This window comes from Microtus ochrogaster, linkage group LG3 (assembly GCF_000317375.1).
Source record: "Microtus ochrogaster isolate Prairie Vole_2 linkage group LG3, MicOch1.0, whole genome shotgun sequence".
In the NCBI taxonomy this organism is placed as follows: Eukaryota; Metazoa; Chordata; class Mammalia; order Rodentia; family Cricetidae; genus Microtus; species Microtus ochrogaster.
In genome coordinates, this window is record NC_022029.1 from 26,552,875 (window position 1) to 26,579,142 (window position 26,268).

The 26,268-nt window shown below is 43.4% G+C and overlaps 1 protein-coding gene across 1 annotated transcript in view; it reads right to left on the reverse strand.

The window, feature by feature from the left end:
* Sntg2 (syntrophin gamma 2) overlaps window positions 1-26,268 on the reverse strand; it is a 207,359-nt gene that overhangs the window by 105,654 nt on the left and 75,437 nt on the right. The window contains exons 5-7 of the mRNA XM_005360658.2: window positions 12,362-12,405; window positions 12,217-12,258; window positions 660-747 (exon numbers count right to left, since the gene is read on the reverse strand). Coding sequence (XP_005360715.1) covers window positions 660-747; window positions 12,217-12,258; window positions 12,362-12,405 — 174 coding nt within the window. The remainder of the gene's footprint in view (window positions 1-659; window positions 748-12,216; window positions 12,259-12,361; window positions 12,406-26,268) is intronic.

Genomic DNA, 26,268 nt, shown 5'->3' on the forward strand with positions numbered 1-26,268 from the left:
AGAGTCTCAGAAGCTTTGCCCCATCTGAAGCGGGCATTAGCATGTGAGGACTGATGGGGCCCCATGGCGTATGTGACCGTGAAGTTTCACCAACCCAGGCTCATGGACTATCTCCGTAGGCCTTCAGCCCTGTGTACTCCCGACCAAACTCAGTGTTCTCTCTGCTCTCCAACACCTTTATACATTGCCCTAGTGGTTCTTACTTAGTAAGGACTGAATACTTAATATGAGGTCAATCTGGATATTATAAATACAAACTACTCTACTTAGATGTGCATGAACATGTGTGTAGGTAACTGTGTGTGCATGTGAGCATGCTAGTGTATGTGTATGAGTGTGTGCATGTATATGTCAGTATGTGCTTGTGAGTATGTTATATGTGTATGAGTCTGTGCTAGTGTATGTATGTGAGCGCATGTTAGTGTGTGCTGTGTTTGCAAACACAGTAGCAGGGACTTCATGTGAAGGAAGGGTTATTTTTGATTATGATGCCTGGAGTGTCTTAAGACCCTGTTGTGTTCCTCTGTCTAAATCAATCTTCTCTCTGAGCGTGTGCTTAGTAAATAATTTATTCCTGCTGTGCCAAGACATGTGGATAAATAATGTAGGAAGGAAGAGAACCCCATAACACCCTAAAAATCTCTCCCCTTCCTACTTACCTAATGGTAGCTTCAGAAATGAGGGCGCTTCCCTGAGATACTCAACAGTGATGGTGACGTCATCGCCAGCGTTTCTCAGAAGGTGCACCTGTTCAGAGGGCGAGAACAGCACTTGGCCATCACAGAAGAAACAGACGTAAGTGAAAAATAAAGTCCATGTGGATCTTTCCTGCTCTCTAAGGACTCATTTCAGGGTTTCCTCTGAGACACGGACACTCGGTTAGACTAACACGGGATAGAGACAATTGGCTAGGTAGAGCTAAGAGTGAGAGCATTTGTGCTTCATTCATGAAAGCATGGACATCAAAGCATCCTTGTTTCTTCACGTTATGACCAATGGTTTAACCCACCAGAAAGTAAGATCCCATGCACAAGAACTCAATTTGCTGGTACAGATAGCCGAATGTCAGACACTGGCAAAAGTCACTCCAGCTGCGTAACTTACATAACCATATGATTTCAAAGGTCAAATGTCACCTTAACTCGGGAAAATGGTAGGTATCATTAGCTCTGATGCGAAAGTCTCCATTAAAATCTGAAATTATTCACCAGAGTCGCACATCTCATGTCCATTTCTTTCCTGAGGGAACCTAGAGTCAGCTTTCTGTACACTGTATCTGTTGTTAAAGTGGATTTTATTAAAACACTATTGGTCTACACGCTATAAATCTATTTATTAGGACTAATCGGGGCCTCATTGCGTATGCGACCATGAAGTTTCACCATCCCAGGCTCATCAGTGTCTCCTTGGACCTTCGCCACTGTGTACTCCTGACAAAACTCAGTGTTCTCTCTGCTCTCCAATGTCATTATACGTCACCCTCAGCAGTTCTTGCTTAGACAGTTAGGTGTGGAATGTTGGTGTAAACTCTTAGTGGGGCAGGGGAATGAACCTAAGTGTGAAGAGACACCGTAGAAGGTTCTCTGGCCCCTAGCACCAACATTCTTCTATGTCCTTCATGGCCACGGCTGCCTGTTCAACAGCTTCATCTGTCCACACCCTCTGAGTTGACCAGATCTTGGTTTTGCCAGACCTTCTATAAAAGACCAGACATTCCCTATGCTGAACAGAGCCTGCATTAGGCCACCTCCTTGACATGATGGTTCCACCATGTCCTTAGGCCTTTACTGGATTGCTTTTCCATTGGGATTGCTGAAGCCCCGCCTCCACTCTACCTACTCTTGTCAAGGGTTTTGGATGCCCCTCCCCTTATCGTGGTCACTAGTGACCAGGTGCTGACAGTATCCTCGCTGCAGATATGTCACGTGTATGTTCTCCATGTAGCCATGTGGTCCTGAGGATTAGCTTGCCTTATACTTTCCAAGGTTCCACCCTAGGGTGAGGCTGAGCCAACCTGATCCCATCACCCCACAGCACTTCTTTACCTGCTGCTCAGAGAGGGTACACAAACCGAGCAAGGAGAGGGATATATCACCCCCACACACACACACACACACATGTGACATCCCCTAATATCTAGTCTCTGGCTTCAAAGTGGGTGAGAAATGCAGAATGTATCTGCCTCCTCTCTCTTTAGCAAAGGGCTGGACTTGTAATTCTCACCCGAGGATGCCTTAATTCTGAACGCCAGACGCTTGACAGTGGGCAGGGGATGGCCACACAAAATCTTCTGAGTGGACAGTCACTGCAACACTCTGTGTTCCAAGAGCCCAGTGTAGGTTAGTCACAAAGAACAGAGACAGAAATTGTTGAGAGGTGTGAAACCCAGGTTGCCACAGCTCAAACCGCTCTGTCTACTCCACACAACATAGTCAGGTTACAATGGTCCTGTAGATCTGCATCTTGGTCAGTTGTTCTCTCTCTCTCTCTCTCTCTCTCTCTCTCTCTCTCTCTCTCTCTCTCCCTCTCTCTGTCTCTCTGTGTGTGCATGTTCCCTGTTGAATTATTAAATAAAATGAAATTTAAAACTCTTTAATGAATTTCAGAGCCCTTCAGCAGAACAAGTGTGGCTTGAAGCATTAAATCTGTGATTGCATATGATCACAGTCATATGTATCTTGATAGATGATTTTGTTTGAGAGCTAAAGGGCCATATGGAAGGGCGCAGCCTGAAATAGTCAAGAACTTTATTTTAATTAAAGGGCAGAGACATTTGGTTATTTCTTAAGTCTCAAAATGCTCACATTTCTCTGATCTTTTCGGATAATATTATGGTGAGACATAGGTCTCGACTCAGTAGCGATCCTTTTCTTCTAAGTCAAAGCCTGTGTGTGGATCAAGAGAAAAATGGAATTAGCCATGGATGCTGCCATCTTCTCAATGGCCTGCAGCTCTTCGTCCCTTGGCAGATCACAGCCTTGCACTGACAGGAGCTGGAAGCCGCAACTTCTGCCAGCAGCAACCACTGCTGCCTTTTGTAATTGTTTCTGTTCCCTGGAGACAGCTGCTTCGAGCTCCATCTATGATCGCAGTACCTATCTTTCTGGGCCCACTGGTACAGGCTGCTGTTCTCACCTCTGATTTCCAGCCACGTCCTTACATGTATGCCTTCTTATAAAGGATTCCACATCTTCATTTGCCTATGCTTCTCTACCACCCGAAACATTCCCTACATGGGATTACTTAGAGCTACCTTTCTAGATTATCCAGACCCACAGCAAATCAACACCAGAAATTTCCATCTCGGGGTCTGGATCCTGGAGTTGGCAGTCTGAGCCCAGCATGTTGGGAGGGTTGATTCCCATGCCACACTCGCTATCTTATAGCAGGAGAACATCATGATCATATGGTCACCTCACAAGGGCCCCACCTCCCAGGGGACACAAGTACTCTGCCTGTAAGCAAGGACTGATGACAACCCAAGCAAGGACTCTAGGGCATCAGATCTGTAGAGACTCCCAGATTCCTGGAGACATAAGTAGGTGCTAGGTGTGGGTAGACACGAGGCAGTTTCAGAAGAGTAACTGCACAATTTTAGATACAAAATGATTTAAAATGCAGTGAAAGAATGCATATTTTCACCATCATTCCCGTCTCAACCTTTCAGGCCAATGTAAAGATGCTTTTATCTTCCCAGTAACAGTCATTGTCAAGGCCTGTCTCTGATCTCAAGGGAGATTTGGCTTTACCTGTAAAAATTCACTGGTTCCCCCCTTTTGTCTGGTGACCACCCAAGTGGACCTGCCAATACCTGTGGCATGTTGGAATGACATACCATGAGAGTATTCACGACACTGTCTCAGTTCTCACATACATGCCCTGAACTCTGGCGAAGCATCACATGCTGATGGGTTTCTGGTTTTTCTTAGACTAATGTGTCTGATTCAGGAACAGTCCAGATTTGGGTTTGCAGAGTGTGTCTGCCACTAGGGTCTTCTCACTGATGCTTGGTTTAGAGGCTTTGCCTGCCGTCTTCAAAGCAGGAATCCAGCTAACAACAGCTGTGATTAACTGGGCTTCCCGCCCTGTCTCATATTTTCTTTTTTATAAACTTGGTCCTTCATCTTTGCCACCTCCTTGTTTAAATTCCTGTGTTAGTCCTGCTTTAAATCTCCAATGTGGAAAATAGATTCTTAAAAAAAAAAAAAAACCTTTCTTGCATGTTTAAAAGCTGCTACCTACCCAGAGGTATCATTTAGTCATGTCTCATAATTCTGCCATGAGAAATCTTTCAGTATTGTTCATGTTATTTTCTATGATTAAAAAATCTTTTTATATATGTTTGTTTCAACAGTTTATAGTATAGAAAAGTGAAAACCTTTCAAAGAAGGATCATTTTGTTAGTTGGTTAGGTTTTTGTTTGTTTGTTTGATACAGGATTTCTCTTTGTAGCTCTGCCTGTCCTAAAAGTCTCTCTATAGTTCAGGCTGGCTTCAAGCTCAGAGATCCATCTGCTTCTGCCTCCTGAGTGCTGGGATTAAAGGTGTTTGCTACCACCATCCAACAAAGGATCATTTTGTTGGCTGTGAAAAAAAAATCTATGCTAGGATTCCTTTGGGGGCTTAAAGTACTTCCATGTATTCTTAGTTACATTTGTACGAACAATGGAAGATTTTCTGTTGAAAAAAAATGGGAAACAGGTAAATTAATTTAAAAAATAGTTATGTCCAAATGTGTGTATATGTGTATTAGTGTGTGTTATTGTAAGTGTATGTACAAGGATCTACGTGCATAAGCATGAGTCCATGTGTGGAGATGTGTATATGTAGGTATGAGTGTGTGTATGTATTCACCAAAAAAATTTACATTCTGACTAACTACAACAACTAAACATTTAGTCTCTTCCATTTGTTACCTCTAGCATTGCAAAGACTTCATAACATCTGTAGAAGAGGCAGAAGGGGCATCCATGATACTGTTCCCTTCATTCTGAGTACAGGACCAGATTGCTACAAGGTCTGGGAGATTCTATCACCCAAAGAGACAAAGCTCCATGGAGTCTCACTGGACAATACCCTAGCTCCCTTCATTGTAAACACATCACATTCTTGCTGGCAGAGCCCAGTGGACTGACCTGGGTTTGAGCATCTCCCCTTTACCAGTGGTCAGTGCTCTTTGAGCACAGAAACCGAGGGTTGGAGCCTTACAGACATGAGAGCTGCATGCCAGCTTGGACCACAGCTGAATGCAAAGCCAGGCTATGAGCATCTCACTCATCTTCACTCTGCACATGTGAGTGTGTGAAGGGCATGCTCACTGTGACCTGGCTACAAAGTCTCCAATGATCCCACTTTCCAAGCTGATTAATTTCAGCCTAATTTCAACTTAAATTGAATTTATTTAAATTCAATCTTTTCTGCTCCCCCTCCCCCAACTGAGGCACTAAAGTGACCCTGGCTATGTAACCCAGTCAAAGAAAATACCTCGGATTCATCCTACTCTGAAATAGTGGCTGTGAGCATCTAGGCTCTCAGTAATGCAGATGCTACAGAATCTAGCCCATTTTCTTTCCCAAGATGACACCTCTCCTGCCTCCCCTAGCATCCAACACCACACTCCTTCTTTTCACTCATCAGGCTGCCATGGAGATCTTTATCCCACGCATATGTGAAAGCTGTGCCTATGTTCCCACTGCCAGACTCGACACCTTGGTCTGGCTTCACTCTGTCCACCCATCGTTCTCAGAGGACAACCTGCCTTGGCCTCGCCTCCCACTGAGTCAAGCGTCAGCTTTCTGAAGACTGCACCATTCTACAGCATCCTTCAACACACTCATTCCGTGCTGAGCTCCTCCCTCGGAATAGCACTACGTCAAAGCACCTCGAGGCAGAGAAACAGGCTCCCAGGTGTGTTCCCTACACACCCATGGCCTTTCTACTCTTCCGTCCACAGCAAAACGCTGTTAAAATTTCGCTTGCCCTCTAATTCCTCGTGTCTGACCTTCTCAGATCTCCCCACTCTATCTAGTCCAGCCAAGTAGAATTCCTAACCCTCGGCTCATGTAAGTTGACCTACCAGACACCTTCAACCTGGCCGATCCCTGCTCCTTCCCGATCAGTTACTTCCTGTGTGTTCCAGTACCTGGCTTATCATCCGTCTGCCTGGCTACCTCTGCTGTCAATGCTGACTTGTAAATTCTTGCAGCCTGAAGTCCTTGGGTGCTTCACCCTAGCAACCCTTGCTTTCCAAATACTCACTGCCAAGCCCTGACTTTCAAAAACAGACATACACTGGATGTTTTCATTTCCCACCTCAAGGCAATATTTCTCTGCAAAGTCCTTACTTCAAACACACACTTCTAGTCAAGTGGATATCTTCCTGAAGCCCAGTGCAACAGCAAGTGAAACGTGGCTATGGCTGAGACATCCTCCCGCCGCACCATTGTGGGACTTCACTGTGGGACTTGACTGACATAAACCCTGGAACCCAGGGCTCTTAGCCAGGGGTCTATTACCCTGAAACTCACCCTGCCCTTACATTTTGGACCTACTATCTTCAGAGTTCCATGTGATTATGGGAGTGCATGGGAGCAGTGTGTATAAGCTTGTGTGTGTGTGTGTGTGTGTGTGTGTGTGTGTACAAATTTGTGTTGGCAGGGAGAAAAGAGGAAGCACTGAGCTTCTGAGAAAATAGGGTAATGCATTTTTCATACAGGGAAATGCAATCTAATTTCCATTTAATGCTCCAGGGTTTTAATTTTGATGAGGTGTTAGATTGGCCAGAGCATCAGAGAACGTCTCTGTTTCTTTTGTATGATCCCTTTGTTTTACTGACTCGCTTAGCTTTACAATCTCAACAACAGTTCTCAATGCATCTGTAAAAGTTAATGTTTTGTAATTTAATTTTCTAATTTAAGTCTGTATTATCTATCAATCAATCAACCTACCTACCGACCTACCTACCTATCCATCTTGATTTTTGAGACAGGGTTTCTCTGTGTAGTACTGGCTGTCCTGGAACTCACTCTGTAGATCAATCTGACCTAGAACTCAAAAATTCACCTAAAGGCATGCACTGCCATCCCCAGCTATATGTAATCGATCTTACTGAACATCCACCTATCCATCTGTGCATCCCTTTCTCTAGCTAGAGAGACGTTTACTCTCCTCCCCACTGCTAAGAAGTCTTGCCAAGATTTGCACACCCTACAGTGTGCTCTGTGCTGTGTGGTTTGCTGCTGCTGCTCTCGGTGTGACTAGTTCTGGACTGTCTGATGCTCCCAAACTTTCAGGTACCCTCCCACACATCCCACTGCTTTGCAGCCATTTCTTATTTATTTATTTATTTATTTATTTATTTATTTATTTATTTATTTATTATGCATACAATATTCTGTGTGTGTGTATGCCTGCAGGCCAGAAGAGGGCGCGAGACCTCTTTACAGATGGTTGTGAGCCACCATGTGGTTGCTGGGAATTGAACTCAGGACCTTTGGAAGAGCAGGCAATGCTCTTAACCACTGAGCCATCTCTCCAGCCCCCAGCCATTTCTTTTAAGGGAAATATTCTCTCCTGGGGAAGAAGGAAGCTCTCAGACTCAGGAAACAAAGAAATCTTCCAAGGCCCAGCAAGTTCAGAAAGGAACATGACTCAGAGTCCTGTCTCCAAGGCTGTAGTAAAGGGAGAAGATCTCTCTGGATGAGCGGACTGCAGGCTGGGCACATCTGGTTTAGGAGTCACTGCCCATGCTGAGGTGGGCCTTACATGCGGCAGATGAACCTTGAACTACTCATGTTCCTTTAAGTAACCCAAATAAACTCATCTGCTCACCAACCAATAAGACAGGTGAAAGAATTTTTGGGGTATGTCATGGCTAAGGAGAACAGATGTCTGTTCATGTCTTCCTTAACAGAACAAAGAAACAAACAGAAATCAGTTATACAACAGCCTTTCCCTGTGTTTTCAGTTGGGTTTCCTGTGGATTCAGCCACCCTCTTTCCCACTGGTTCAAGAAATCTTCCAAGATCCCTCTGCAACTGTGAAAATTTCCTGGTTTTGTTTAAATATAAATAAGATATATTTAAAAAGTACCTTGAGTGATTTCACATCAGAACCAAGATTAGACCCTTGTCATAACTAGTTTCTAGGATTTACTTAGCTTTTTTTTTTATTACCCTTGCTTATTTTAAACACAGGCCTCTACTTAGAAGCCACATGCTTGCTACAGCTACATCCTTGTTTTAGTAGCTACTCTAGCTGCTGCAGGCCTTGGGGCCAGCATGCTTAACAGTGTGGGGAAACAAATAAAATTTTAACATCCACCGGTGTTTGTTGCTTTCAATCAGATACATTTTACTGCTTGATTTAGCTACCATGCCTAAACAGATTATAAGTAAAACGTGAACAAATTGGAGCCACAGGAAAATCAAATATCTGACTTCTATGAATAATCATATAACTACATCACACCATTTCAATCTTCTCATGTACGTGGACAATTGAATTTTAATCATCTAAGAAGGCATCCTTTGGAGTATTCATCATTATTAGACATGAACTAACTCCATTTGTACATTTTAATATTTGGATTTATATTTTTAATTTCATATTTTCTTTACAACTCAAAGTAGCAGGTCCTCTTCTGATCAACTGAACAAAGATGGAACAGTTTGCAAGTGTGGCTATTTTCCTTTGCATATTTCAGCACTGCCGTTACAAACTCTGGCTATTCATAGCTGTCTGTAATGGTTAATTTGTGAGTCAATCTTGCCGGGCAACACCCAGTTACTCAATTAAATATTAATCTAGGTGTCACTAGGACAGGTTCTGCAGCTATGGTTGGCATCCATCCTCAGCTGACTCATGACAGTCTCCTATACAACAAGAATGGATTGAGCATAGAATCTGTTGAACCTCCAGGTTTTTAAAAGGTTTATCCAAGGAGGAAATTCTACCTATGACCGAGGGCTTGGCCTCTCCCAGCATTTTCAAAAGCATGTCATTTGCTACATATTTACAGAATACACAGTTGCACACATATCATATGCTTGCACACGGGTAAACATGCACATATATGTCTTCTTTTCCCCTAATGTCTCTGGTAGAATCACATGCATTACTGATCAGCAGCACTTGGGGTGACAGGGGCAGTGTAAATGGTCAACTGGAGGTTCTTTTCCTTTTTGCAGATTGAAAACAAAGATACACAAAGAGCATTTCAACCAACTCTGAGCTCAGGGTGTCAGAGCCCTCCACACTTTAAGGGTTACACTTCCTTGGCAGTCAGAGGACGTGAATCCCAGTGCTCTCCAGAGCTTTTCCAGTGCTAGGACCAGCAGCTCTTTGTGGTCTTGGCCCTCTTTAAGGTGAGCTTTTCACCATCTCTTGTCTTATCAGTTCTTCTGTATCATCTCAGCCCTCCAAAATCTCAATCTCAGCTCCCGGGAATCTCTGTCTCTAGTTACTCAGAACTCTTCATCAACCCTCTGGGGGCGATTGGAATGTCTGGGCTGGAAGCCTGAGCTCTGTCTTCTCTGCATGTCATCTGCTCAGTTTAGCCTACTCATTCTAAAGACCCCAGAGGGGCTAGGGTACAGCAATGGGGGTGGGGGGCGGTGTGCAGAGGAAAGATCTGTTGGGTGGTTACCAGGAGAGGAGAGGGGGGATAACTGTTTACACATTCAATCACACATGCTCCTTAGCAGTCATGAGTTGTAGAGGGGTTCTCCCATGCCAGACTGGGAACAGCAACAGGGAAGTCACTGGAGCATGTGTGTATGGGTGGCTGGGCTGTCCCAGGGTCTGCTAAATCAAGTAGCCTGGGCAGGGTACCTGCAGGAGCCATGACTGAAGCAGAGTCTCCAGAAGCAAGGCTGTTCATGGAGTAGTACCCATAACTACATAGCTGTGACTGGAATGAAGTCTCTTCAATGTTAGTAGCTGCCTCAAAGCATCTGGATCCAAGTCTCCATGAGCAGTTGTAAGATATTTAAAGCAGCCAGTTATCTTGATTATAGCTGGAGGAATAGTGAGAAACATGGCTGCATGATTGACAGCTTTCTCCTTTCTTTCTGTTTGCTTTCTTTCTTTCTTTCTTTCTTTCTTTCTTTCTTTCTTTCTTTCTTTCTTTCTTTCTTAACTTTTTCATTATTTCCCATGTTCCATTTCAATAACTTCCAGCTTGATTTTCATTATTTTAATTCTTTAGGAAAACAGCAGCTCATTTTATAATTCTTTGAAATTTATTTTTAGCTGATAAATAAAAAGCTATTAACATGGACTCAAGCCTGAATGATAACAACCATCAGTTTTTCTTTCTCTAAGAGGCCACATATCTCGGATTCTGGACAATGGGAGTATAGACAGCTTGCTGTCTCCCACAGCTACTGCAACACTATACAGCTCTACAGTTGTGGTAAAAAAGGAGAAACTATCTGCTAAATCACATATTTATATATTTAAAATTTTTATCAATCCCAACTCATAGATTTTTCAAATCAGCAGACGAAGATTCTTTTTTGTAGACATGTCACCTTGCAGATAGGTTTACATTAGAAAGATTATTTACTCTGAGCATAACTGACAATTTTTCTTTAAGAACTTAAACCAGAATTTATTGTAAGATAAGGAGGGCAAAAATGCAATGTATGATATCTTTCACAAATGGGACAACTCTACAAAATTTAAAATCATGACAAAATAAGGTTACATATGTAATTAACAGTGCTCCTGTAACTTACTTTGTATCACAAAATAATGTAGACATAAAATTTGATAAAGTATATTAGTGACAAATACTTCTTGGCTATAACAATATTTATAAAATCTTCATGTCATTTACTGAAGAAATTGTTTCTTGGATAAATACTTTTAATTCTATTTACAATACTACCAGTGTTAAAAAGTGCATAGCCTTTATTTCAATTACATTTTCTCACCATTAAACTATCACACTTTGCAGAAGAAAGACAAACAACATTGTTAATTAGTAAGCCTGGAAACCTAATAACAAGTATGTTTCCCCCAAGTGATCTTAACTCTCAATGATACATCTCTACGGACCAAGAAGCATATGCGCCCATTTGTGAATCTCCCTCTAGCTTGGCACACAGGAAGCAGCAATAAATACGCCCTGAGTGAGGAAATTAAGAAATAAATTAGTTGCTTGTGCCAAGCAGGTCATCATATAGGCACAAATCACTCCAAATACTCAGCTGGTTTCATGGGAACTCATCTCTGGGCAGAGAGGGGACTCTGACTTAATTCAGAAGAGTTGACTTACCAGAAAAGCACTGCTGAGCGAAAGGGACAAAAGAAAGAAAGCCCATTAGGGATGCCAACTAATTAAGAGCCTATTTGAGTTCCACAGCCACACAGAATGAGACCTGAATGGGGGTCCCCTCTAATCTCATCCTGCCTCCTGTTTCAATAACTCTCTGCTTCTCCTCCTTGCTGTTTTGCACCTCATTCCTGCTCAACCCCTGTGCACGTAGCCCATCCTGCAAGCACCTCACTCCCTTCCTTCCTCATCTTGTTTCTCAAGATTCAGCTTTAATGGAATCCCCATAATGTTCTCTCTCTTACACAGCAACTAGGACCCTTGCTACACAGGCACCATGGTACCAGATTCTCTGCACTGTGGGGCTCTCTCTCACTGCCCCAAAGCTAGAATAGATGCTTCAGGATGAGTTGTCTCTTCCATCTTTCTTGCCTTTTTAACCTAACGATACCTGAGCCCATTTCTTGGGGGTGAACTGCTTACGAATAATTTTGACCCAGGTCATCTAAAGCAACCACCAAATGTACCTATCAGCTGACTTGTCCACATGTATATTTTACCCACTAAAATGCTGGGGGAGCCAATGTGCCAGAAACTGAAACTCCTGACAGTGAGGCCTTATGTGGTACAAAGACCTTGGAGGGATATCTGGTAGAATATACTTTTTGTCCTGAGGTGGCCCTCTAGGCAATGGAGTAAGTCAAATGCTTCCTGAATATCTATGCCCTCAAATTTAAAATGGGAAAAATCTAATGCATTTTCTTCAGCTCTTGTGAAGACCTTCTGGTTCCAGGTGTTTTCTAATTAGCTAACACACGTGTTCCTTTTCAATTCTAAGATTGGGTCTATGAACACTTTCAGATAAATGTAGGATAACAGAAAAAAAATATTTAGAAGAAAGTAACACAAAAATAGACCCCTTCCCCATGTAAGACTTACCACTTCTTCATGAGTTGAATTTTCTACATTAATGCCATTCACCTGAACAATGACAAATGAACAATTTTGAGGATAATGGCTGACGGGAATAAGTTTAGAATTCAAAGGTGCAATCGAGTTAAGGATTAACGTTTACGATACTGACCTGCAGCACAGCATCTCCTACGAACAACATCTCTGTCTGGTCAGCTGCAGGGTTGCAAAAGCAGCAATATCGTTAAGGGGCTCTTAGCAACCTTTCTTCACAGAAGTCTTTAGCTGGCATTGTGTTTGCACGAGCAGACATACACATGCTTTGGTGTCTGCGTATGTTCGTGCATGTGTGCCCAAATGTGTATGCTCTGATATGTGTGCAGATCAGTGTCAGTGTGATTGCAAGGGAACAGTAAAAGAAGTGTGTGCTGTGTGCATGCTTGTAGGTAGGTGTGGAATGTGTTTTCATGTGCATGAACATGTCTGTGCATGCCTGTGTGTGTCTGTCTGTGTTATGTGTGTGTTGTATGTGCATGAGTTTGCATGTATGTGTATGTGGGCATGAGTGCAAACGGGTGTTGGAAAATGTAAGATACCAGTGAGTTAAATGGATGACCAATTTTAAGTACCTTAAAGAGGCTTGTGATGTGAGATACAAACACCACTCCCACTAATGATGAATTTGATTGATGTATGTGGGAAGTTGGTTCACACTTTTCATTAAGTCAACACAGACAATAAACAAGAGATTTCAGAAGCCATTCAGTATCTCCCTCTCCTCCACAGGAATGTGCTCAGATTGCTACCACTAAAGAGGGAAGGACTGTGTTATCAAGTTCAATGAAATCTCACACACATTTCCGCTCGGCATCTCCCCCATCCCTGAAGAGATAATCCAACATGACTGAACTTATTTGCACTGTGTGAAACATTTTTCTTTCATATTTGATGAGAGGAAAGTCTGTATGTGAGTCTGAAGTTTTAAAGGTCTTTCATTAAATACTGGAAAAGAATAACTTTTTAAAATACTGGCATGCTCTTTAAACCACATGGACAGCTGGATGTGGTGGTTCCTGTCTTTAATCCCAGCACTCATGAGACAGCAGGCAGGCAGATCTCCATCAGGTCAGCCTGGATTAAATGGTGAGTTCCTGGATAGCCAGAGGCACACCATGAGACCCTGTCTCAAAAATCCATCCAACCAACCAAAGAAACAAACCAATCAGAAAACACATAAAGATAAGGACAATTGTCAAAGCTATTTCGATTCGTTAACAACATTAAATTACATTGAAAATGAAATAAACCTCCATATGTCTGAATCTTAAAGCAAGGATGTTCAGTAATCCACATGAGGCCCTCATCTCACCAAGGCTTACCACGGACAATCTGCCACAACCATCCCTTGTTGCCACCAGGTCTCCCTTTGGTTCATTCCCGAGGCTCAAAATTCTCTTTCTCTCTGTCCTTAACTGCCTCTGTCACCATCCCCATTTCTTGCCATCTCAACCTCTCCATTTCTGGTTTTTTCTCATGTCTTTGCGTAGTCTTCATCTTCAGCTGTACCAGAGTGGGATGAGGCTCAATGAGAGTCATTGATCCTTTTGCACACAGGCGAGATCTAAGAGACCACACATTGAGGAGGTCTTTGTGGTTCCCAGGATGGCCAGGAGCCACAAGCAGACACTGAGAGATGCCCTCAGGGAGAAGAGGCTCATGCTCAGTCATGTCCACGTCTATATTCCTGTGCTGGGCCAAGCTTGTGCCTGCATCTCCATATATGTTATCCATCTTCTTCTGTACCATGTGTTGTGCTATGCTTAGGGATGCTCCCTTCTGCCTTGTTACATCTGCACCCCTGTGCTACACTGTGCCCATGCCCATACCCCTTTTACATGAGCAATGCCTACTTTCTGCCATGACATGTCAGTACCTTTATTCCTGAGACTCTTAATCTCAGGGTCATGGGTTTGTGCCCCACATTGGGCACCATTCTGTAGTATGGAGGAGCCGGCTGCATCTGGCAGCCTGGCTAGCTTATCCCCCAATATAACCACACAGAAATTGTATTAATTAAATTACTGCCTAGCCCATTAGCTCTAGCCTCTTATTGACTAACTCTCACATCTTGATTAACCCATCTCCATTAATGTGTATCGCCACTTGACTGTGGCTTACCCCCATGAGTCTAACCAGCGTCCATCTTGGGAAGGAGAAGCATGGCATCTGCCACACTTCCCTTCTTCTCAGGATTCTGTTCTGCCTACTCCTCCCACTTAAGGGCTGCCCTATCAAAAGGCCAAGGCAGTTTCTTTATTCAACCAATGAAAGCAATACAAATACAGAAGGACCTCCTGCACCAAGTACCTTTATTTCCATACTAAACTACTAAGCTAAGTCAAAAAAAGCTTTCTCCTGCTATGGCATGGCCTATATCTATGCCCTGAGCTGCCTTTCTGGATGCAGTATATTCTGTAAATGAGGGGGTTGGCTTGTTGGTGTTTTTGTTTTCCCATTAGGTCCCCACAACTGATTAGCCCCAAAGAAAATCACACATAGGTCTCCATAAGTTATAAGCTGATTGGCCCATTAGCTCTAGCCTCTTACTGGCTAACTCTCACATCTTGATTAACCCATTTTTCTGATCTATGTTATCCATGTGGCTCTTTACCTTTTTTCAGTGGGACAGATCACATCCTGCTGCTTTGGTGATCTGGGCAGGAGTGGGAGGAATCAACTTCCTCCTTCCCAGAATTCTCCTGTTCTCATTACAACATTTCTACTTCCTGTCTGGTTTTCCCACCTATACTTCCTGCCTGGTCAATCAGCGTTTATTTAAAACATGATTGACAGATTCCAGACAATTCTCCTGCAGTATTCTCCCAAGGACTGGAGAGTCATTAAATGACAACAGATTCTAGGTAAGACTGACTGTGCACCAAATCAATTCCTCTTAATGCATCTTGCATGGAATAAGGTTTGATTGGAAAGAAGTCAGCTTTATTAAAATTTTCAGGCCATGAGCTTTGCATGTCTGATATCTATTGTTCTATATCAGCTTGCAAGTCAACAGAGCTTCCATCTGGGAGAAGCAGTCACTTCCTATATTCTCTGGAATGGATGGTGCTGTGTTCTGCAAGCTGTGCTGGGTTCGGATGCTCCATGCCAGCTGGGCAACAGGAGGATCGGTCCTAAGGAACTACTGCAAGCTTTAAATGCACACAGATCTCATGTTATAAATTACAAAGTAATGAAGTTAAAATGTCAGCAGCTACCTAGATAAATAGCAAAGCACTTGTATAAAATTTCCAAAGTCTTTGAGAACAAATGAATACCCTCAAAGAAAATGGGCAAATCTTTTAAAAGTAGAAGACAGTGGTACATGCCTGTTTATTGACCCGTGTCTTCAATGCCTCTCTCTTCTTGCCCTAAAAGGCAGCTCTTCTCTCTCCACTGGGAGTTTAAGAAGTAGTGGAAGGAGATGTTTGAAGAAGAGACAGAGGGACGTGAACGGTGCCTGCATGTCCTTCAGAAAGAAAATGAAGGCTGAAGCAGTCTTCCTTGCCACACTGTTTCTTTGTTGTTTGCTATTTTGTTCCATTCACCACAACATCTAGCTTTACTAGAACTACCACAACTTGAAATCACAGCAAACTGCAAGCTTTATTTCTGGAATGATCAAAGCTCTTACATATGCCCACACAAAAATAGTCGTAAGACAATTTAGTTAAAACGTAATCTATAATTTCACTGAACGTCAAATGATTCTTGGTGCAAATTTACCTCTTACCAAATAATCCAATTTAAAAAAAAATGGATCTAAACAGAGAATTCTCAACAGAAGAATCTCAAATGACTGAAAGACACTTAAGGAGTTGTCAACATTTTTAGCCATCAGGGAAATGCAAATCAAAATGACTCTGAGATACCATCTTATGCCAGTCAGAAAATACCAAGAATAGTTTATGCTGAGAGGATCGGAGTAAGGAGAACACTCCTGCATTGCTGGTGGGAGTACAAACTTATACAGTCACTGTGGAAATCAGCATGACAATTTCTCAGACAATTGGGAATCAATCTACCTCAAGACCCAGTAATACCACTCTTGAGCATATACCCAAAGGATGCACTCTAATACCACAAGGACATTTGCTCAACTGTGCATTATTCATGATAGCCAGAACCTGGAAACAACATAGATGCCCCTCAAACAAAGAATGGATTTTTAAAAAATGTAGTACATTTACACAATAGAGTACTACTCAGCGGTAAACACCATGACATCTTGATTTGCAGGCAAACAGATGGAACTAGAAAAAGCAATCCTGAGTGAGGTAACCCAGATCCAGAAAGACATAAACAGTATGTACTCACTCATAAGTGGATATTCGACGTAAAGCAAAGGATAACCAGCCTATAGTCCATGACCCCAGAGAAGCTAGGTAGCAAGAACCTTTAGAGACATACATTGATCTTCTGGGCACAGAAAATAGACAAGATCCCCTGATAGAAGTAGGAATGGGTAGGGGTGGGGAGAGAGAGAAGGGAGGGTAGAAAGGGAGGGGAAGGGGGAAATGGGAGGGAGGAGGAGAACATGAGGGAACAGGATGGTCAAGATGGAAGACGGACAAAGAGGGAGAGCATGGAAAGATTGAGGGAGCTATTAAGGGGCTAGTGAGAAACCCGGCATCAGGGAAATTCCCAGGAATCCACAAGGATGACCTCAGCTAAGACCCTAAACAATAGCAGAAAGGGTACTTGAACTGGCCTTGCCCTGTAATCAGATTGTTGACTACCTTAATTGTCATAATGGAACCTTCATCCGGCAACTGATAGAAGCAGATGCAGAGATCCACAGTTAAGCATTGGGCAGAGCTCCCGGAGTCCAGTTGAAGAGAGGGAGGAGCGATAATATGAGCAAAGGGGTCAAGACCGTGATGGGGTTACCCACAGAAACAACTGACCCACGCTAGTGGGAGCTCACTAACTCCAGACTGACAATGGGGGAACCTGCATAGAACTGATCTAGGCCCTCTGAATGTGGGTGACAGTTGCATGGCTTAGGCAGTCTGTGGGGCCACTGAGCATGAGACCAGGATTTATCCCTAGTGCTTGAACTGGGCATTTAGAGCCCAATCTCTTTGGAGGGATACCTTGCTCAGTCCAGATATAGGGGGAAGGGTCTTGGTCCTGCCTCAAATGATGTGCTAGACTTTGTTGACTCCCTATGGGAAGAAAGCTTTACCCTCTCTGAAGGGTGGGTGGGGGTGGGAGAAAAGTGGGAGGAGGGGGAGGGAGTGGAAACTGGGATTGGTGTCTAAAATGAAAAGATTGTTTTAAAAATAAATAAGTTAAAACCTTTTAAAAAGAAATGTAACGCACTCACGCCCCCTCTTTGCATGCATATGACAGGCACTTATGCCTCACAGAGGCGACAGACAACATCAGAGCCACCGAGCCCCAAACAAAAGCAGAACTATCTTTTTCTTAAATGTAAATTTTCTATGAAAAATAAAAAACAGGGTAATATTAAAGTTTGATTCTGTTAAAAGTAAACAACAAACGATATATTGGCATTGGGAATCTGCTAAAATAATCAGTTCTCCTTGAACCTTTTGCGTTTCTAGAATAAAGGCTGGAGCGCCATCCCTGAGGTGACCCAGGCTTTGAAACACGAAAGCAGCTCCACCACGCTGAACACTCAATTATCTCTGGTGACTTTAAAATATCATTTTCTCTCAGAAGAAGCCTGTACAAAGCATCCTCTTTTTCATGTTCCCTCCCCCAGAGTCTCAGGCAGGCCAATCCCAATTTCTAACCCTGAGCTGCCTTCCCAGCCCCTGATTGTGTGATACAAACACGAGTGTCTGCCTGTGGGCATGCGTGAGCACACGTGAGCACACCAGAGCGCGTGTGAGTGCTGCAGAGCCTGCCTTATCAATTCCTGCTGTTCTCACCTCGGGCTTCTGCGGCTTTCACTGACATTTTGTTCCAAGGCTGCCACGGTAATAAAATGTTCATGCGTGTTCATTGTTCTGGAGAATTGACGAAGGCACTACACCTGCCGAGGCAGCCTTTCCTGTGGCGTGGCTTTCACTAACTCTGCCCCGCCAACGGAAACCAGTTACGCCTGCCATCACCCACCCCAGCTGATCCCTACGGTTCCAACCCTCCCAGCGCCGCCTGTCCAGTTACATAGGACTAGGGTGAGCAATCAGTCATACCGGTTCTCATTTAGTCATAAATAACCCTGGCTCGAAAAATATCAACTAAGATGGAAAATGATGTCACTGCCATCAGAGATGGGGATAAGGAGGGCCAGGTGGCCTCCTGTTGGGAAGATGGCTCACTACTACCCACTTCAAGGAATGCACCATAGCAGTTCAATAGCCAGACTCAGTTCATTTCCCAAATACTGCCTTTATTAAGTCTCTAGGCCTTTCTAGAAAGGTGTAATTTACCTATAATGGGGCCATCTTCACTCTCATAGTTTAAAGGCTACACTTTGAAGCATGATACAACCTACACTTACATGGTGCTTTCTGTCTCCCAGGAGGCTTCCAGAAGCATAAGCCAAGGATCCAATTGGGTGACTTTAAGAGCAGAAAAAGATCACTCCAAACTCCATACCTGGGGATCTGTGCAGGTCCTGGACAGGCTCTAAGAGGTTCAAATATCACGTGCTTGGGAAATCTGTGTGCATCCTGACTAGACATAACAAGGTTCCAGGACACTGGGCTGGGCATCTGTGAGGCTCAAGGACACTGGGCTGGGCATCTGTGTGGGTCCTGGCTAGGCATGAGCAGACTTGAGGACACTGGGCTGGGCATCTGTGAGGGTCCTGTCTAGGCACCCAAGTATCTATCTAACCACCAGCGGCATCCTCCAAGCCTGCGATCTGGTTCTGACACTAATTAACAACAGCTGATGGTGTTCCTGCTCACTTTCCTTCAGTTCTGCCTCAACTCAGCCACTGGAAATGGAATTCCTACACAGAACTGAAATTAAATCTGCAAGAGATAATGTGTGCTTCGGAGCTCTTGAAACAGCTCAAAATTCTTTGGGGGGGGGGCTTTTACATTTCTAATTCAGCTCTGCAGTCAATTTCATTATCCTTGTGAAGTTCTATTTACTCTGATAGATTTAAAAGCGTATCTTTTATTGAGGCCTTAACAGTGAAGGAAAGTTGATCTATTCTCCCTTTGAGTTGTGACCCAATTCAGGGGTGCAACCAGAACTTCCTTTCTGTAGGTCTAAGAACAGGCTAACCTGAGACCAGAACAAAGCTTATTTGGCACAGTAAACCATGAAGGAAAAAAAAGTTAATATAAAATCTCCAAATTTGACTCCACGTCCACCTTGCCAGGTAAAAGAGGTTCCCTGTAATCTACTCTGGCAAGCACATCCTGACAAACATCCACACAGAGAAGATAGTAACTGTCTTTCCCAGTGGCCCTGAATGTCCACATTTTAAACTTCAAGAGCAATTTCCTTATAGCCTCAAAATGAAGGAAGAGTGATCCCCTCTGAAGGGAAAGCCTCGCACTTCAGAAGCAAAGCGCCAGAGATGGAGCAGCCTCCAACCCAGATGTAGGCGGTAACCATGATGGACGCTCCAGGACACGAATAGTGGCGTCACAGACACATCCATGAAAATAGAGATTATTGCTATTGAATTTAATGATATTCCATACTCAAATGGAAGTGTGGAAATCAGAATAGTATAAGGGCTAAGGGAAAATGTTCGGTATTAGATTAAGCAATATAGATGAAAATATCAAATAGGAAAAAAAAACTAATGGCAAAAATGTGTCATGGAGGTATATGGTAGGACTCTAATGCCAGGTGACAGTTGTGGGGAAAGTTAGAATCTATCTATCTATCTATCTATCTATCTATCTATCTATCTATCTATCTATCTATCTACCTACCTACCTACCTACCTACCTACCTATTAACTATCATCCATCTGTCATCTATTCACCTGTTAATCTACATCTATTATATATCATCTATATATCTATGATCTATCAATCTGCTATCATTTATTATTTATCTCTCTCTCATCAACCAACCAATATTTGTCTGTCTGTCTGTCTGTCTATCTATCATCTGTCTGTCTGCCTATCCATTTGTCACCACCACCAAGGTAGATGTCCTGAGAGAATACAGGTACGACTGGAGAGGGGCGGGGTTGGCACCAATGATACAAACAGGGGCTCTGAAGCCCAGCCAGCTATTTCCACTCATATAGCAAGCAAAGATCATTTTATATGGGCAGGGTGTGACAGGGCCACATGGCAGAGTTAAGATCAAAGAAGATAAAGATGAGCAGAAAGTTCACACCCCCAGTGTTGGCATCTCATTCACACAGAACAGCCCCGTGCTAATAAAGCTTACACATGCCCTTCACAGGTAGGTGTTCAGCCTGCTGCCACTGGGGAAAGAGGGCATTTAGTGTTTTTCTTCTCAGTGTGACCCAGGTTCCCAGGCAGTCACCCTGATGAGCGTGAAGCCCTGAATCCTGAACAGACGGCTTTTGTCGAATTCACTGCAGGGGCATCTCTAGATGGAAAAGCAAGTGCCCATGTTTGAATGCCCCAGGGTCTCAGCCTGACATCACAAGAAGCTGGCGAGGTTCCCTCTCGTGACATGATATTGCCACTTTGCAGGGTGACAGCCACATGCCCTGCTCAGTTCTAAGTGACTGATCATTGCTATTCTGCAGTCGCTCTATTAGGAGAAATGAGAAAGCCTTCTTCCCATAGATGCTAACACAAATCCATCCTGTGCTTTAAGTCCTGTCAGGCATTCACTGCTGCCTGTCTACTGCAGCCCTCTGCTCAGGATTCAAGCAGAGAGGTGAGAAAACACAGGCAGGGCATGGGGATGCTACTCTTCAGAGTCATAGGCTGGTAAAGAACAGCAACGAACCTATCAAAGCGAGGTGAGGCTTTGCCATGCCAACCACTCCTAGAAGACACAACAGGTCTGAAGAACTTCTGCAAGCCCGCGTAGCCAGCAGGAACCCAACCCACAGCTCCCCCGACAAGTGTGGGAGATAGGTGTTGTGGCTGTTACTGAAGAAGAAATTCGGGTTCTTCAACTCAATTATTTTCTACAATGAGGACATGGAATCAAAATAGGTCACTGTCTTCCTCAAAACCCAGATGAGTTCTCTGCGTGTCTTCCCAAGGACAGGCAGGTTCTAACTGGCCCCGTAGAGATCACTTTGGCATCTGACAGAGGCCAGCACACCTTACATGAGAATCACAGACCAACCAAATATACTGCACACTGCGTTTGAAGAGCTATATAAACTCCCATCATGTTAAATTTATGTTCTTATAATTATATTTTTGAGGCCTTTTAACAAAATATGTATTTGAAATGAACATTTATGTATATAAATGCATGTATATGGAAAGATCAAAACTAAAATGTATATATGTATACCTATACATAAAGATACTGAAAATATTAGGTAAATAGTTGAGAAGGAAGTAGATTAATGGGCAGAAAGAGGGTGGGAAGATAAACAGAGAGATGGATTGAGAGACTAGAGACAACGTGATGACAGACAGACAGGTTTTCAGTGACTCAATACAGCTTTCTTCACTATGCCCATGAGCTTCCCAGCCTAAGGATCTCACGCTGTCCAACTCTGTGTCCCAATAGCTATCAAGATGCTAGACACTCATGGTGGATCTCACGAACACAGAAAAAAGGAAAGGAGGGTGGGCAGGGAGGAGAACTCATGAGATTTCTGCAGTCTGCCCTGGCCCGTGTGTCCTTTGCTGTTTCTGCTCACTGTTCTTTGAGCTATTAAAAACCTCGCCAACTCCCATGCCAGGTTTGATATTCCTATATGTCAGTGGTTCTCAACCTTCTTAATGTTGTGACCCTTTAGTACAGTTCCTCTGTAACGACCCCAAGTATAAAGTTATTTTCATTGTTACTTCCTAACTGTGATTTTGTACTACTGCGAATCATAATGTAAACATTCAGTCTTAGGCAATCCCTGTGAAAGGGTTGTTCCACTCTCCAAAGGGGTCATGACCCACAGGTAGATAACCACTGCTATATGGAGTAAGTGCTATCTTATTTCCTATATGGAAGAGAGTAGGATCATAACAGGCATGGCAGTTTCTGAGGACCTTTATTTCTAGAGATTTATTGCAAGAAGATGCTATTGCCTTACAATCTGAGCAAGGAAAAGTTTACGGTGCTCTTTCTAATGTTTTCATTCTAGTTAGCAACAACTTGTAACTACAATTAACAAATAAGGCATTGACACATCTTTATTTACCACTACACACTTTAACTATGATCCATAGTGCAGTAACCTGAAAGACACTCAAAGAGCATTCCCTATCTCAGTGTGTCAGCAGCCCTTCTGCTTGTCTCCTATTTAATTGTGTATCCCCAACTTCCAGATCTGGTTCTCATATAGCTCATTCCCATAAGTCTCCAGTCAAAGACAAAGACCCCTTGCCTAGTACTGAGCCATATTCTGAGGAAGGTAAGCTCGACACCTGCTCCCCTGTTCTCTTCTAACCTAGGCACAGCGCAAAACCACACCACGTTGTGAATCTTCCAAGTGCTGCAAAAAGACCAAAAAAGATCAGAGAGTAGAATAGCTTGAAAAATTGGGAATGAAGTAGGTTATCTCTCAAAATGGGGAGAGTCACCAATGAACACAAGCACAAAAAAGATGACTCAGTTATATATAGGGGACACTGATATATACGGGACAAAGGTGTTCACATATCTGAGAGAGCCTAGCTGAATGGCCAGAGCAGGAGAATTTGGATTGTAGAACTGGAAGGGATGGGTATAAATCAGGTAGTCCCTGTATACTTACACACCGGCTACTGTGTTCTCCATACTCAGTGTCAGAATATTCTTGAAAGGAAAATAGATCCTGAAGCTCATGGTGGGAAGAAAGCTCTCACAGGAACTCATGGCAAATGCATTGTCTCAACTCCTCAGAGGGAGAATTTGGGCTCCAACTCTAATCATAGAGGCAGAAAGGAAAGAATATGGTAGGTTTCCCTCCCAGAAGATGGAAGTGGAGTTGCTTGGTGACTGCCCACATTTCCTTCTTAGACCTGGGATGAAGACCTTCCATCTTTCAATAGAGTTACCCTACTGCATGCATGAGACAAAATCCTGAAGGAAACCTCACAAGCTAAATGCAGGCACATGCATGCCAGCATTATCATATGCATCCCATGTTCTCTTTGGTTGAAAAAGCAAACCTTCTTTCTTCAAAGCCCTGGAGACAGAGCATATTTTACCACCAACCACTTCCCTACTGGATTAACTAAGTACTTGCACAAAGCGTACACCCAGAGCCACAAGCACAGAGGATAGAGCCTAAAAGTCTGGGCTCGAGCTGCACAAACAAAGCTCTTTACCATTTTTCTTTTAGCAAATGTTCATGGTAGGAAAAACTCAAACTTTAGTGTAATGTATACACATTGAAAGTCTTTTGATTGACTAATGAAGTGTAAATATAAAAATGTTTGAGATAAACGATTGTCTTAGCTGCTTCTCTATGACCAAGACAATGTTTAACCTGGGGCTCACAGTTCCAGAGTGTTAGAGTCCGTCATCATCATGGTGGGGAGCATGGTAGAAAGGAACGGGTGGCAGGAAGGCAATGGCACTAGAGCAGTAGCCTATGACAGAGAGAAAGCTAACTGGGAATGGTATGGGATTTTGAAACTTCAAAATCTGTCCCTAGTGACATGCCTCCTCCAATAAGGCCACACCTCCTAATCCTTCATAAACAGTTCTATTAACTGTGGATTGAACACTCAAGTATATACGAGCCTGATTCAGACTATCACAGGGATCTAGTTAGAAACTAATTTGAGATAATTCATAAAATTCTGTGTTCAATGAAACAACCAACAACGAGAATAATCTATAGTATGAATAATCTTACAACCAAGTTCACTTGAAATGTTGCTTCAAGCTTCTTTCCCATTGTCACTACAAGCTCAGTATCACCCAGCCTTATGCAACAGCCACCCAGAACAGGAGTAATACAAAGAATGTTCAGGAGTAAGCAAAGAAGCAGCAGAGACACTCTGACTCTGCGGCACCAACCTCACAGTGTTGTAAGGAATGGGCGGGCGTGGGGGCAGGGGCCTGGAAGTGCCCTGCTCCTGCTGCCGCTGTCTATCATTAGGAAAACTCTTCCAGATGTCTGTCTCAGTGTCCTCCTCTGAAATATGGGGATGATCCCATCAAGAACTCATGGATCCTTAGAGGCTACACAATGAATGTGGAACACAAAAGTTCCAGCTCCGATGTATTGTGTTTTCTTTCTCCCTTTGTAATGTAGTCTACAAAAGCAAAACCATCTTTCTCCACAACTCCCATCACCAAAATCTGTGCTTGTTATAAGGAAATGTTAAAAGGAAGGAAGGAAGGAAGGAAGGAAGGAAGGAAGGAAGGAAGGAAGGAAGGAGGAGGAAGAAAGGAATGACGGGGGACTGCAATTATAGCAGTCATGGATGTTTTGCCTATTTGATGGAGTTTTGCAGTTACCAAATGAATAAGTTGCAGACATGCATAAAATTGATTTGAAGTAGGTGAAGAATCAAAGGAACTGAAATTTATGATGAAGTTTTAATGCTCTTAAATTATTTTCAAGATGTCTTTAATAAAATATGTGATGACAAATCTCCCCGTCATGATGTCAAACATCACACCATGAATTAAAAAGGATCTGGAGACCAAGATGCACAGCTGAGCATCTGGTTTGTCGACAGTGTCAGGATCATCTGGTCCCTGAGCCATTGGAGGGACAGACCTGTAGGACTCTGAACCTTTGAGATCATAGGGCCAGGGTTGTCGTCATCTGAACCCTAGGGTGGATTTAAGTGTGTGGTGTAAATTCTACGACACCAAGGCATTCCTGGGTGATGCCATCAGGATCTGCAAGCTAGCTGGTCACACTCACTAACTTACCTCCATGCTCCACAGATGAGGAGACATGAAAGATCACTTCCCAAAGGATGGGAAAGCCAGACCTGAGACAGCACTGTCTTTCCCTCTCAACTCCCGCCTTCCCTTTTAGCCCTATTCTCAGCATCATCTCTAACCACCTGTGTCCTTCGGGAGTTCCCTTCTCCATCGAGTCAAGTTAGATCCTCTTTTCTCCATTGTGTCCTCGGAACCCATGCACATACACCTCTCTGCACAGATCACAGAATATTGTTTTCCTGACCCTGCTTTCACCTAACTCCACAGGGCTTGTAGGTCACTTTATCAAGGTCATTGCCACTCCCCTCTTTCCAAAGGTGATGAACCAGTAGGCAGAGCTCAGTCTCTGCCCTCTTGCTACCACCGCTCACCATCAGCAGCCTGACACTTAAGCTACAAAGGGCATCTGAACTACATCAGTCTTGTTCCTAAGAGAACTGCCCATTCACTCCTGAGCTCAGCAGAGCACTTCTGTGTCATTCATCCGGGTCTCTTTATCCCACAAGGTGACCTGAATGGCTGCACCTGCACTTCCAGGATGTCCTCTCCTGAGAGTGACATTTAAAGTGCAAAATACCCTTACTCCTGGACTTTTCAAAAGTGGCTCCTCTTAATCATAAAACGACACCATCACCTATATAGCAAAAACAGTTTAAAAAAACAGCCATGTTTTCTTATTCAATCATCCTTAATATCTTACACACGGCATGTGGTCCCTGTTTTCTGAGTGTGTATGGTGGGAGCTTTCACTGTCAGCCTGTCCTGCAACAGACAACTCCAGTCTCCTCACTGAATGCCCCAGTGAGCTATTTGTTGAAGAACGTTGGACAAATTCTTAGATACATAAGAGATTTTTCTTCTTTGATCCAACAGGCTACATCAGTCTTGTTCCTAAAGAGTAAGACAGAAGGAATAGCCTGAGGGCCAGCTGAGGTGGGCAGAGAGTGGGAGCATAGAATGCTCTGCTTATGCACGCCTTTCTCCTGGGGATGCTGCAATACCTATCCAACTCACAGTGAACATCTTGGAGTATCCTGGAATACAGGCAGTTTCTCTTGGAATAAGCAGGTATTCCCAACT